At 46.0% G+C, this 14,696-nt stretch overlaps 1 protein-coding gene across 2 annotated transcripts in view; it reads right to left on the bottom strand.

Moving 5' to 3' along the window:
• Positions 1 to 369: 369 nt before the first annotated feature.
• ed (hemicentin protein echinoid) overlaps positions 370 to 14,696 on the bottom strand; it is an 82,519-nt gene continuing 68,192 nt past the window's right edge. For both annotated transcript variants that reach the window (XM_012279595.2, XM_012279594.2), the window contains exons 2-7: positions 10,627 to 12,088; positions 8,581 to 9,821; positions 8,344 to 8,512; positions 8,060 to 8,238; positions 6,935 to 7,210; positions 370 to 4,941 (exon numbers count right to left, since the gene is read on the bottom strand). In XM_012279595.2, the coding sequence (XP_012134985.1) occupies positions 4,781 to 4,941; positions 6,935 to 7,210; positions 8,060 to 8,238; positions 8,344 to 8,512; positions 8,581 to 9,821; positions 10,627 to 12,088 (3,488 nt within the window). In that variant the 3' untranslated portion in view covers positions 370 to 4,780. The remainder of the gene's footprint in view (positions 4,942 to 6,934; positions 7,211 to 8,059; positions 8,239 to 8,343; positions 8,513 to 8,580; positions 9,822 to 10,626; positions 12,089 to 14,696) is intronic.

Here is a 14,696-nt window from a genome sequence, read left to right as displayed (position 1 = left end):
CGTAGAAAGCAATTTTCTGTTTAGTTAACTTCATCGTTCGCTGTCAGATGGCGGCAGTGACTCTGTTTTCGAAGCGCGCGAATTCATACGAAATTCAAATACATGAAAATGTAGTTCGTTCAAAACTTTGTGAATTATTAATATTACTCTAATTAAATTTGTCTCAGATATGATTCTATGAGTATACTTGAGTATAAAAGATGTCCTGCAATGAAGACATCAAGTTTCCAAAAATATTAATTTTAAAATTCGAATGTAATGAACCACTCGTAAAATTACTTTGCATCCATAACTGTTATATTATATCAAGACTCTATTTTATATCAAATCTGAAGACCGGAAACAGTGCAGGAAGTAACACAATCAGAATGTCGTTTTATCGTTTATTTTATATCGCAACATAAAATTTGTACAAATAATAATTCGTAATAATATCGTAACTATAATGGACGATAATTGATATATATGTATGTGTGTCGATCGATATATATCAATTTCAGATTTGCACGCGACACGCGCATGGCCCGTGGCGTATAAACGCGTCGCGACGCTTCGAGCGTCGTTTTCGCGCGTACACGTGCGCCACACGCAAACAATCACTCCAACCGACGTTCAGTAAAACAGAGACGCGTTCGATATCGCAGAATATTCGCGTCGTGCGCGCGTTTTATTTCCCGCGAATGATTATGTTTGGTCGGTCGGTTTGTCGTTGAAAGAACAAAAACGGAAGAACGGAGATGTACCATCGTTTCCGGAGACGACGTGTCCTCGTCCAGTATCCGTTTCGATCGACTTTCGATTAACTGTCCACTCCGTTTAGTTAACCATTTAAGGGATTAAATCAATTTGATCAGTTCAAAAAATACTGTACGATCATCTGTTAATAGAATTTAAATTTTCCCGCTCTTTCTTCGCGCCAATTTCGTCCGCCATCTTTCTTTTCTATGCACTGCCATAATTAAGAAGGGTATAAATTATTTGATTTAGCGATTTATCTTGTTGTTTTAAACAATTACTATGATCTTGAAGGTACTGGAAATTGTACAGATGTAAACTTTTATGCATAGGACTGAATTAATTTGAAAATTTCGATCAATGATGACTATCATAGTTATGAGTACGTTGAATAAAAATATTTGTGTACCGTTGCTATACATTATTGTATATTGTACACTATTTTTTATACCTTCACCACGATATATCTCCACTAGTTTTACTAAAAAAAAGTTCTTGAAGCGTGGTATTTCACGAACTGATCAAGACGTTCCGATCCCTTAAACAAAGAGGCGCAAACGAATAAAAGTAATAAAAAGGAAAGAGTCAAGCAGAATATAAAAACTGATGTAACAACAGCGAATAAAGGAGACACCGTCCCGCGGTCGAAACAAAAGGTCGCCCGTTCTCCCGATTGATAAAAAAGAAATCATCTTCTCGTCGAAGAAATGAGATCACAAGTCGAAAGGAACGAACGCGTACGATCCGGCTGGTCCTTTTTCTTTCTCTGCTTCTCCTCTAGCGAATATTTTTATATATATATATATATATATTTATATAAGTCTACACGAATGAAACACGATTCGACGAACGACGGCAGTGCCGCGCGTTGGCTGAGCGGTACAAAAATAAGAACTTCAACGAAGGTCGCTACGTTTATGCGAGATTCCTAAACGCGCCGCGTTAATAATACTACAAAACTAAAGGACGCACGGTAGATGCGCGAGCCAAGAAATATCCTTTTACGTTAAAAGCGTAGCTATCGTTAGTTCTGGTTGATCAACACGTAATCACGGGATTTGCGTTCGCTGCGACTCTATTACGTTCCATTACTGCCATGGTTCTCAAACTTTTTCAATTCACCCCTATCAGAGGGTAAACCCTTAAAAAAAATAAAACTCTTAATCCATAGTAAAAAAATTTCCCTTTTATAAAAATAAAAATTAAATAACAATTGTACTAGCTAATTTTATATGTAAATATAAAGGTTCGTTTAAACTAGGACGATTTAATACCTAAAGATAAATTTTGCCGTCTACATCGAATCAGTTCTGTTCGACATCCAAAGATAAGTCTAAGTAATCGTAATTCGATTCTAGCGTTCGATGTCATTTCTAGGGAAATATTGCTTATAATTCGACCAGTTTGAGAACCACAGCAGTTCCGAGGGATAGTTTCATCGACAGCAAACGCGAAAAGTGGGACCTGAAGCACACCGAGTCTTCTTCGCGGGTCCTTCTCCTCTCGTCGTTACGCGTCGAACGAAAAGAGAACGAGCTCATCGAATTCCCTGGAATCCCTCAGGCCCCAATCCGCGACCGCGTTCAAACTCGTTAAGTACTGATACGTTTACCGTTATTTACAACAGATGAACGCTCGAAAGTCCCACAGCCCAATCTCAACATGGCCATTACCCGACCAAGAACCTCGTCTTACCTGCGGTTTACTTTACATTCAACTTGGACCAATACGAAGTAAGACATTAGACAAATGATGTTACAATTTATCACAGCTATTTTAACGTTCCTGTTCTGTGTCGTAAGACAAGTACGATTCTCGGTCTTTGCATGACCCGTGGCGGCCATGTTACTCTCGAACGACTTATTGCTTACATTTCTAACAAGCAGAACTCCCGAGTATGCTCTCAAATGTTTAACGAGGTTTTGCATGTTGATCGATTGTGTCACTACGAATTTCGGAGGTAGATTTAATGGCGTACATTGGGTCTTTAGTTTGAAAGATTGGTTAAGTTTTGAAATGCCTCGGGTAGCAACGATAGAAACGGTACAAGTTTCACCTAATTTCTGTCGCTATTTCTTTCACGTTAGATTAGGACAAAGCTCCAGTCAAGTGTGATAGCAATATAGAAGAGATATGAAAGTTCTAAGCGGACAATTATGACTGTGGTAGCATGAGGGACAAATATCTTTTAAGCTGCTAATTTACAAAATAACGTATGGCTTCACATATGGTCACATATAGGGCAGAATAGTAGTAACAAAAGCTATCGTCGCGCAAAAGCTCATTAAAATTTGAGGATCCTCGGAGAGTTCCCCTCGCGATCGCGCCTCGGGCGCAGTGGGTTTATGGTACATGTACAGAAGAGGGTGTTCCCGGGTCGCGAGTCCGGGATCACAATGGGGATCGCTCGTCGTTGAGAGTCGACGGCATCGTCCACGATATAAAAGTACAAAATGCGTGACGGGTCGCAGCTGGAACGCGAACCAGATTCCATTTAACGGGGCAAATTCGTGGCACGCGTTCGAGCTGCGGCGCTTCACGTGCGCGGTTTAATCTCTCGTCCTCGAAGTTATGGCCTCTTATGGCATCGCGTCAGCCTTTATGCGAGATTCATCAAGACTCGATCGTCCATCTTCGTCGCGAGTTACTTACAGGCTACCGTTAAATATAATACACATCGAACGATAATATCGGTCGGCGATAAACGAGTCGACTCCTTTTGTCGGCCAACGAATTCAACCGCTGCCTTGTACGTCTCCTTTCACAATTGTTCCGACAAAATGATCACTCGGAGCGTTTGGATCCCATCGTTGTCTGCGAGTTCGTCCGCCCTTTCTGAGGATTCCCCGTCTTTCAGCGGGTTGCTCGTCGATCCGTGCTCGCAGCCCTCCGCCTCGGCCCTCTCTTCCTCCGGCAGGCAATCACCGACGTTTCCCTCCTCTTTCCCGCCCTTCTCGTTCTCCCGCATCGTCGACGACACCGTCGTCGTGGATGTGGTCGCGGTGGTCGTGGTGGCTCGGGTCGAAGGGAGACCTTCGCAGCCGGGGAACATTGTCGGCGATCGAACCGCGAAGGGGAAATTACAACACGTCTCCGAGTACCGCGCGACACTTTCTAACGCGTTGTTCCTCTCGTTCCTCGTCAGAGCGAACTGCGACAACCGCCCCAAACAACGTCCCCTGGACTCGCAACTTTCTTGAAACGGAAACGACGATCCGTACTCCGCTTGCAAATTCGAGGACTCGATCCCGTCCAGATGGCGCTCATAAGCGTTCAGCGTCGTAACGCCATGATCGTTGTATCGCGGTTCGAAGGTCGCCAACTGCAAGTGTCTCCCGCAGGAATCCAACGGGGAGCCGACTCTTTCCTGTCCAAGCATCGACGTCGCGGGGTCAACGACGAAGTTGGGTGATCCCGGCACGACGTTCGCGCGACTGACCTGTCCTGGGACCTCCGGCACAGGGTCCAGTTGACCGACGCACTCGAATCTTCGGGGAGACACCATTCCCGAGGCGGCGGAGAGGAAACGCGGTGATCGCAAGCCGCTTCTTAAACCGGGCGTCTCCGACTCCGTGATTCCCAGCAGTCCGGACTTGTCGATGCGTCGAACCGACGGTGACGCTCCGTCGGGATCGTCGTAGGACCTCGCGTGGGGCTGAGAGCGCCGGTACATATCGCCGGCGAACGGAAGCGAGTTAGCGTACGTCTCCCGATAGGAGAAGCGTACCGGGGGAGGGTAAGTCGGAGCGGTGGGATTTTCGGCGATGGTTATCGTCATCACAGCCGGCGTAGAGGTACACGTGACGACGGCGGACGTTTTGGACGTCGGTGGGGCATTGACGATCGTGTTCCACGCCGACTGCGGAGGCGGCGGCGGAGGAGGAGGCGGCGGTGAAGACGATTCCACGGGGTTCTCGATCACTATCTCCATCCTGTGGCGGAGAGGATCGCGTGAATGGTCCACCGGGTGATAAGAACCGGTGGGAGCCTCCTGCTATAGCCAGGTGGTGCGTGTGGTTCCGGCCCGCGAGCCGGTAGGTAGATCTCAAACGATTATCTCGCGGATGATCCTTCGTCCACGGCTGTTCGGGGTCGAGTAGCCCGATTCCAGGCTCTCGTCGTACGACAGGCTGACCTGCTGAGGTGGCTTCGCGTCCTCGTCGTAGTTCTCCTGATAAGGTAGACCGGACACGTCGTACGGCGAATCTGTCGGACAAACAACGAACAAGAGTCTGTAGAGGCTGTGAAAACAAAAGAATGCGGAGGCGAATACGTGCGCTGAGAGCGTGAACGGGCTGGAACAGGATGTGCCCAGGGATGGGCTCGAGTTGCCGCAAACATTGTTCGTCAAGTTGAATACTCTGGAGATTTTTCGATCGCGTATGTATGTCTTTGCACTCGAAAACGTGGATAAGTATTAACCATGGAGTACTTTTCAACTTTATGCGGGACACGAGAGCGATGTTCTAATAACGGATGAAATTTCATTCGTTATCGCTAGACTGCGGATATTTATGCGTACATGATACATCCAAGTCTTCAAAGCATGTACCGCTCTGTGATTACATGATTTATGCATATTTCGCAGGCTTGGATATGTCGTAAATACATAAACATCCGCAGTCTACTTATCGGGGAGCACGATGACGCTACTGAACGTTTTATTAGAAAATATCGACGCATCTGATATACCTCGAGCACTTAATATTTCGAAATAGACAAGTTATTTTAAGAGCCTTGCTTGAAACGAATTTGTAAATTATTTTCGTCTTTAAAAAAGATAACTAATTATGGAAGGTTACGCAGAAAACTAATTCCGCCAATCGATTTCGAATCTTTATAAATAGTTATACGTAACTCATCTGTTGGTGCTCGCGCGAGAGGAAATTTTATTTCGGTGATCGAAATAAAAGCGATAGAAACCCGGCTGGCCGACGCGGCCACTGGAATTTATTCGTTATTTACGAATAATTCGGAAGACAAATGAAAGATAACGAATGCGTTCGATTTATTCGTTATTCGCGAATAATATTGTTTGCGTGAAAAACAGAGAAAGGTATTTGCCAAACGTACATATAAATTTACATCCCCGCGATGATTCCCTTCGTACCTATCCATATTTATATAGATTTATCATTTCCACTACGCATCGACAAGTTTTCTCGTTTCGTTGAAAATACAGGTGGAGAGTTAACCTGCTTATAAGATCAAGCAAAAATTTACCGATGACAGCGCGACGCGTCGAAATATGTTTAATCAGCATTATTTCGTGCAACGTTTCACCGATGACATAAGTCACCATAATTTATACATTTCATGTATGCAAATTAAAAACGAAGAAACGTAATAAATTTACTGGTATTAATTCCATTCTGAGATAAAGTAAAATGTTGGAAAAGTATTTACAAGTAAGGCATTATTCGTGTTCCATCTTTAGCAGCGATCGACCCTACGTCCAACGATGAGCATTCAATTCTATCTGTCGCAAGTTCCTGAGCAATTTAGTTATACGGAAGTTCGCGAAATCGCCCGGAGTCCCGTTATTCGAATCGAAAAATGTTTCGAGGTGTTTCCGACGTCTTGACAGCTTTAATAGCCAACGGGAACGAATTTAAGGCACTTTGAGCATTTCGAAACGTCCCCCGCCCAGCTACACAGAATATTAGAAGTTGGCCGCTGATCAGAAACGTTATTTTCCTTCGACGGAACACAATGTTCTGAATTACGTTCCATCGTTCTTTCAACTTTCCAAGTAGGTGCAGAAACTTCTCAAGAATAAAGTATGTTAACGCTTAAACGGCTGATCTTTCAAAGCGTTATTTGCCTTCAATGATCGATAGCGCTTCACGAAAAGCGCCAACTTTTTAAAACTTTCTTTTACATTTCGCAACTTTTCCGTTTTGTTAATCCTTTGTAAACGAATCCTACAAGATGGCATCTTCACAAGTGGATAAACCTTATTACACGATTCAGGGATTAAATTCTGTACAAAGTTTTAAATGTGTATATCTCGATATTTTCCTGTATCGCGGGCTCTACGAGAGATGACGAAGATGCGCGAAGACTCCCGAAGGAGCCACACCTCTGTGACAATTTCGTCCACGGCAATATTTCGGTTAACTATCAATATTCGTGTCGAAATATTTTATTTCGAAATAAAATTTTCGAGGAATAGAAATGGTAAGAGAATAGTACTCACCGACGTGTTTTTGAGACTTTACGACAGTGGCGAATGGTTCGGAGCAAAACTGCTGTCGACTTAGATTATGGCTTTCCCGGTAATCCTCCCTCTGTGGGAGGTAATGAGGGTGGGTCGGGTAATCCGACTCGGTGGTTGCGTAGCCAGCCAGATCGTAAGGTTGGCCAACACCGTTCGCGGCTGCTGACTTCATCTGCCAGATAGAGTCTTGCGAGTTAACCGAGCCTCCGTTATTGGAGTTCGAGTAACTGTTGTCCATGTAACCCATGTTGACGCCTGTCAGGACACGAATAAAGCAATTGCAATTTACTTGGCCGCGAACAATGAGCGGTTATATAGTTCCGACACGAAAATTGCCATCGCGAGGATTTGAATTTATAAGAAACCGTTTCTGCGGACCGTGCGAATTTCAATCGGATATGTACTTTATCGATCGTAAAATAGATTGGCAAATAAATTCACGATCTTTCAGCGTATTTTTGCTGCAATTTTATTTCGGAATCAAAATATTACGAAAATGGTAAAAACGAAGTTTCACAGTTTTGCGAAACGCTTTATTATTGCACCCGTTTAAACGACGAATATTCTAGAAAATCGATATACGTAAATAACTACAGCTTCAACAAGATATTTACAGAAGGAAACCGTGAAAATTATGTTGCTTAAGTACCGCAGTTTTTCAAGGCGGTAATTATTGACTCGTCAAAAGATCTTTCCGTTAATGGCAGAAAATAATCGGATCTAAAAGGTTTTGTCTAATTAAAGATCGCAGATAAGAAAAGCACGTAAATTAAAAAGAAATTATCGTGGTTTGCGGAATGGCATAATAAAAGAACGGTCAATACGAATGTACGCTATACAAGGTGACTAACGCAACCGTAAGGAAGGAATGGTAAATTGAAATTGCAGTTTACAGGGGGTGAATCGTTACCGTCGTTACGAGAAAGATACGATCACGGAATACGCTAGAGCTCGTTAGACCATTTTACTTTTTTCAATACATTTTTGCCATCTTCAACCGAAAGGAGATACGAGGGAGTAAAACGCGGTCGGTATAAATATCCCGACCTCGACCATTCGCGAGACCACTATCACGGGAATTACTATCGCAAAAAGCTTCATTACCATTGATATTGTGGTTCGGTTGATGGTAACCGTATCCAGGTTGCGAGTACGCCGGTGTTTTCGAGTCCTCCATGGCCAGAGCGTGATCCAAACTGTGCTCGAGTGCTTTGTTCTCCGCGTAGTAAGGCGGAGGTGCTTGGCTCTGTTGACCGTTTCCGGCGACGAGGCTCGGTCGAACTCTGAATGGACAAAAGAACATCGAAACCCCGTTCCGTGAACCGTTCACGATAATTGGGACCTCCGCGGGTCGAGTGTCTGTCGTTAAAATCTCAAGAGGAACTTACGCGTTCGAGTCCATCTCGTAGTCCTTGGCCTTGGTGGCGTGTTTTCGACGACATCGACAAAAGAGCAACAGAAGCGCGGCGAACAGCAAGAAGACGGCTCCGCTGACCACCAGAGCGATCAAGGTGGGCGTTGCGAGGGCGCCCGCTTGGGCGATGTAGGATGGGCCGACTAACACGGGCAGAAAATCGTTGAACGTCTACGCAAATCGACAACCGCGTGTAACCGGAGATACTCACTTTTAGCCTTGGCGTAATCGCCGCACTTTTGTCGGTCCGCCTTCAGACACAGCCTGACCCTGATCTCGGGCTCGCCCTCGAGTGCGTCCAGGTCGTCCAGGACGCCCTCCCGCTGCGTGGGAGCGCTGCCGAGTACTTCGAGTGGCCACTCGTCGAGGATCCTCCACAGGGACTCATCGGTGGAGGAGGGTGGTCCGTCGAACTTTTCGATCGAGGCGACCAGCGAGAGGCAAGTGGCGCCGACGCTGATGGCCAGCATCCCGCTTTCGGGGTCGTAGCTTGCCCTCAACGGCGCCGGGATCTTAGCGACAGCCGTGGTGGCGGTCACCTCATCCGAATAATTCGAGGGGCTGTTCGTGTTGTATACTTTCACCCTGAACGTGTAGGTCTGGTGTTGTTCGAGATTGGTTACGTTGCAGGGGTTGGACCGTTGGCAGTCCAACTCCAGCCACTTGTCAGGGGGTGGTCTGGGCACGGCGCAGTCTGGGGCCACGATCTCGTCTCCTCCGGGTACTCGTCGGTAAAAGACGAAGTACTTGGTGATGGGCAGCCCGCCGTCGAAACCGAGCTCCCAGAGCAGAGCCACGTGCGTTGGACCCACGTCCATCGCGGTGATGTTGATGGGTCTTTCTGGAGCGCCTTTAGGTTGCAGCCTGATGGTGGATGTGATGCTGCCTTGAGCGTTGGCTGCCCTGCAGCTGTAGTCGCCGTAGTCTTGTTCGCGAATGTTCGTTATCCTCAGCACGGAGGTGTACACGTCGTAGTTGTCGCTGCTCGTGGAGATCTCGTAATGGCCGTCGCTGGAGGAACCTTGGAGACTCGCGGCGTTCGTACCGAAACTCCATTGAAATTCGGGCTTGGGCCATGCTTGAACTTTGCAGACTACCTCGGCGGTTTCCCTTAGATTGTACGCGACCTTTCCGTGCTGGTGCAACGCGATCGGCTCGTGTTCCACCTTCAGCATCATCGTCGACTCGACCTTTTTCACCTCGTTAACGAACACGCAGGTATACTTGCCGCGATCGCTTGCCACGATCTCGTCGGTCTGCGGTCTCGCGTGACCCAGAAAGCTTAGAGTTGAGTTTACGGTGATAACGTTACCGTGTCCCTCGGAGGCACTGGTCGTCACTTTGTACAGTCTTTCGTCGGCGGTGAGCTCTTGATCGTCCTTCAACCATCTCACGCTGGGTCGCGGTTTACCCTGCGCCACGCAGGACACTTGAAACGAGGACTCGCCGACCCTGCGAATCGAATTTGTTTCTTATCGTTTCCGTAGAATATGGAAGACAGAAGTGGAGGACTTTTTGGACATCGAATTACGAATCGACTGAATGGTTTAGATGATCCAATAAGTTCTGCTAGCTCATATTTTAGCGGGCAGGCCCACCCTGCTCCCAACCTAGTTACGCCAATGAACTTATTGGATAATGTAAGACATTCTTGAAAAGTTTTTTAATAGCCCGTTATTAGCTCCGTTCCGTTGAAACAAAGATCTGACGTTTAATTTCACAATGGTTAATACGAAGAAACGTTTCGAAAAGTAAACTGAATGCCCCCCGATGGAACGAACGCCAGAGGATAAATCCGTATTTTTAACGGCAAAAGAGATAATTAAATATTCTGTTTCTGGTCGACCATTCTCCATTAAACCCCCGTTATCCGGCATAATTACGAAGTACGTCGCGAGACATACGAAGATGAATTTCATGCAAATGCAAAAGTAAGTAGCGGGAAAGATCTATACCGACGAGCCCTCTCTGTTCCTTGAATCGGAATCGTAAACGTTAACATTGATGCTGCCTTAATTACTGTACCCATTTAATGTACTCGCAATATCGCGAAGCGATTAAAAACTTTCCCGTCTTTTTAAAGTATAAAGGTCTTTAACGTTGGCCGGCTTTAATACGTGGCTTAAAGTACACTGACCCAATTTCCCGTCGACCTACTAATAACGCGGCGCGTTATGGAGAAATGCTTTTAATTAGCATCTAAACTTTTATCTACCATACTGTAATACCGAAAGAAACCCAACGGTAAGATACTTACTTCCTGGTAACGTGTGGCTGCAACTTTGTAAGTATCTTGGGTGGTTGATGCACGGTCAGATTAACGGAGGCAGGCTCTCCGTTGCCGATCTCGTTGGTAGCATGGCACTTGTAAGTACCCTCGCTGCCCAGGTGCACCGAGTCGATCTCGTATCTGGGTCCGGTGTTTTCCGAGGGCATCGATATGATCCCAGACTCTCCTTCTTTCCACCACTTGTACCGAGGCTCCGGGTATCCGGCCGGGCTGGCCATGCAGGTCAAAATAACCCTGGATCCCTCCACGGCGACGGGCGAGTCCGGTGTGACCCTAGCTGGACCAGGTTTGTGTCGCACCCGAACGGTCAACCTCGCCGTCGCCGAGTAATTTCTTCTCTCGCCACCGGAGGGATATATCGTGTTTACCGCTCGACAGGTGTAATTTCCGGCGTGATCGGCGGTGACGCGACTCAGTCGTAAAATGGAGCCCAGTTGTCGGAAGTCCGGCCGGCCATCGCGCAGCCATTCGATCACGGTCGGCGGAGGATTCGCGGTCACGTTGCAATGCACCGTAACTGTGTCCTCCACTTCCGCGATCCTCAAGGAGTCGCCTTCTATCGAGACCGTGGGTGGATACAGTACGTCCAATATCAAGGAACTCTCTCCTCTCTTTCCTAGCCCGTTGTCCGCCTGGCAGGTGTATTTACCCGCGTCTTGAACGGTCACCCTACGAATGGTGTGCTCGAAGGTGGTCGCTACGAAGCTGCCGTCCCTCCACCATCTTATCATGCCCACGGTGGGCTTCGAATCGACCCGACACTCCAGGTTCGCCGTTCCGTTCACCTCGACCTTCAAAGGGTTCTCCGGACCGACGCTGACCCTGGGGAAATAGTTGACGTCGAGGGTCACCGTGGCGTTCAGAGTTTCACCCTCTCGCATCGCTCGGTTCCTCACGACGCATCGGAACGTGGCTTTGTCGTCCTCCTTCTTTGGCTCCACCAGCAAAGTCCTGCCAGAGTGGAGGATGCTGGTCTCGTTGCCCCGGTACCATCTCACTTCCGGCTCCGGGCTACCGCCGTTCGTGTCGCACTGCAACTCTAACTTCTGGCCCTCGGTGGCGGACGCCGAAGTTGGCGAGATAGTCGGTGGCCCTGGGGCTCGCAGCACCGTCAGCGTGATGAACTTCCGGTGCAAGTCGTATCCGGTGCCGCTGGCCTTCACTCGGCACTCGTATTTCCCGTTGTCCCTCTCGTACGAGACGTTGCGTATCTGCAGGTCGTACCTGCCCTCCTCCAGGTTCATGAACACTTTGTACTGTGGCGACAGGGCCAGGTTGTCGATCGCCGCGTTGTCGTGGTTGTTGTTCGTGTGCGTCAACCAGAAACACGTGACGTTTTCTCGAGGCGGGGAGAACCGACACTGCAGCTGCACCGTCGACCCTTCGTGCGTGTCCATCTGCGTCTCCTCCACGCGCCCCTGTGCCGCTGCTGAAATACCCGAACAAACTCGTTAGAACTGGAGGCATGACTATCTTATCCCTTAACATGTCGATAGTATCGCTAACACGAATTGTGAATTATCGACTTGTAGAGGAAGTGATAAATATGGGACTAACATATTAGGACGTTGAACTTGTTAAATGTTTCAAAACTTCAATTTACGTCTAAAATGTTTGCTATGATATGGAAAATAATCTGAATGTTTGCTGGAAATTACTAGAGCACAAGGGTGCTCTAAATATAGGCTACTCTTAAATGACCTAAAAGCGCAGTACAAATTCATACTTGTTACCTAGCGAAAAGTAAAAAATCATCGCAAATTAACACGTACTTGGACCGCTTTCGCTGAAAACACTTCTTTGTCGATTTCCGCGAACCAAATACGAAGCCGTAGATTTTCGCTAGCGTATCCAGTTTCAGGGAAATTTGATTGCGAAGAAAATGCGGAATTTCAACCGTGGAAATGTACTGTACTCAAAAAAGTATGTCAACATGGCGTTAAATATGTATTAAGTGCGTTTAAACGAGGATAAATGTGCAAATAACAGGGAAAATCCGTCAATGTTTGCGGACATTTTTCAATTTATTTTAAAAACTAAAGCCGTGGGAGATAATCTAATTGCGTCGCGTGGCGAACACACATTTTTTTCGGGAACGCATCAAAGAAAGTGGTTCGTTTATATTTTCAATTTAAAAACGAAATAGTTTGGCAAAACGCCGCGACGGAAACGGTTCTCAACCACGGCGTCCGTTTTATGGCGTTCCTGTTATGGTTGCGGCGAGTTACGCCATGCGGCAGCACCGTCGACGCTGAGAACCTCCGCCATCGTTTCACGTTTTGTCAAACTATTTAGTTTTTTGATTGAAAATAAAAACCGACCAACAGATTTCTTTGATGCTTGTCGTAGGAAAAATGTTTGCTCTATCGCGTGACGTAATTAGATCCTCTCCCTGTAGTTCTTAAAACAAATTGAAAAATATCACTGGAAATTAGTGTATCGTTTGTTTACTGACGTTCCGGACGATGCATTGTATTTACTCAGAGATGAATCGACACATTTTCAATTTCGACATTGCACAAACATATTCAAATGATTTTAATGACATAATAACTGTAGGGGAGGAAGTTCACAGAATCGTTCTGCGTTAAACGCGATCGTGTAATCGTTGCAGTTCTAAATATTTGTATAGCTGAAATTGAATGCGCCGGGAACTGAAAGTCGGGAGTTGGGATATTGTGAAATTGGGAAATTGGGGATTTGATGAGTTTGGGAAATCGGTATACTTTGGAATTGGGAGCAATGTTTCGGAATGGGGAAATTGGGGAATTGGGAGGTTTAGGGTTTAGGAAATTTGGGAATTGGGATGTTGGGATATTTGGGGGTTGGAATTTTGGGAAGTGGGATGTTTGAGATGGTTTGAGATTCAGGACATTTGGGAATTAGGATTTTTGAAAAATAGAAAATTTGGGAATTGGGCAATGTGAGAATCGGACAATTTGGGAATTGGAACCTGTGGGAATTGAGACATTTGAGAATTAGGACCTTTGGAAATTAGAAAAATTGGGAGTTGGACAATTTGGGAATTGGACAATGTGGGAATTAGACAATGTGAGAATTGGACAATATGGGAATTGGGACATTTGAGAATTAGGACCTTTGGAAATTAGAAAAATTGGGAATTGGACAATGTGGGAATTAGACAATGTGAGAATTGGACAATATGGGAATTGGGACATTTGAGAATTAGGACCTTTGGAAATTAGAAAAATTGGGAATTGGACAATGTGGGAATTAGACAATGTGAGAATTGGACAATATGGGAATTGGGACATTTGAGAATTAGGACCTTTGGAAATTAGAAAAATTGGGAGTTGGACAATTTGGGAATTGGACAATGTGGGAATTAGACAATGTGGGAATTGGACAATGTGGGAATTGGGACATTTGAGAATTAGGACCTTTGGAAATTAGAAAAATCGGGAGTTGGAAAATTTGGGAATTGGACAATGTGGGAATCGGACAATTTGGGAATTGGACAATGTGGGAATCGGACAATTTGGGAATTGAAACCTGTAGAAATTGGGACAATTGGGAATTAAAGCCCTTGGAAATTAGAAAATTTGGGAATTCGACAATTCGGGAGTTGGACAATTTGGGAACTAGACAATGTGGGAATCGGACAATTTGGTAATCGAAACATTACGAAATCAGGATATTTAAGAATTAGAAAGTACAATAATCAGTAAATTTCGAAACAAGAAAGTTCAGAACTCGAAATTTACGAATCCGAACATACACAACTTGTCCAGAAAAAGAATGGACTGAGAAATTAGAAAACATTGAAATCTGAACATGAAAGTCCAAAAAGTCCAGTTCTTGCCACCTAGCCGTGCACGTGACCGCGGTCAGGCTGACCACACGGCAAAGAATCTTTTTGCGAGTTTCAACCGGTATCGAGTCGTGTCCCGCGTTAAAAACGATCGACGTTGCGACGATTCGTCGTCGCTTGTCCCATCATTGGGTCGCGTAACGGTAAAGTCACCGGTTTGACTTCTCACCGATGCGATATCGCGAGTTCTCCCGTTCCCCTCGTT

Source organism: Megachile rotundata, chromosome 7 (genome assembly GCF_050947335.1).
Source record: "Megachile rotundata isolate GNS110a chromosome 7, iyMegRotu1, whole genome shotgun sequence".
Taxonomy (NCBI): Eukaryota; Metazoa; Arthropoda; class Insecta; order Hymenoptera; family Megachilidae; genus Megachile; species Megachile rotundata.
The sequence above is the reverse complement of the archived record's forward strand: the minus strand, read 5'-3'. Positions and strand labels throughout refer to the sequence as shown.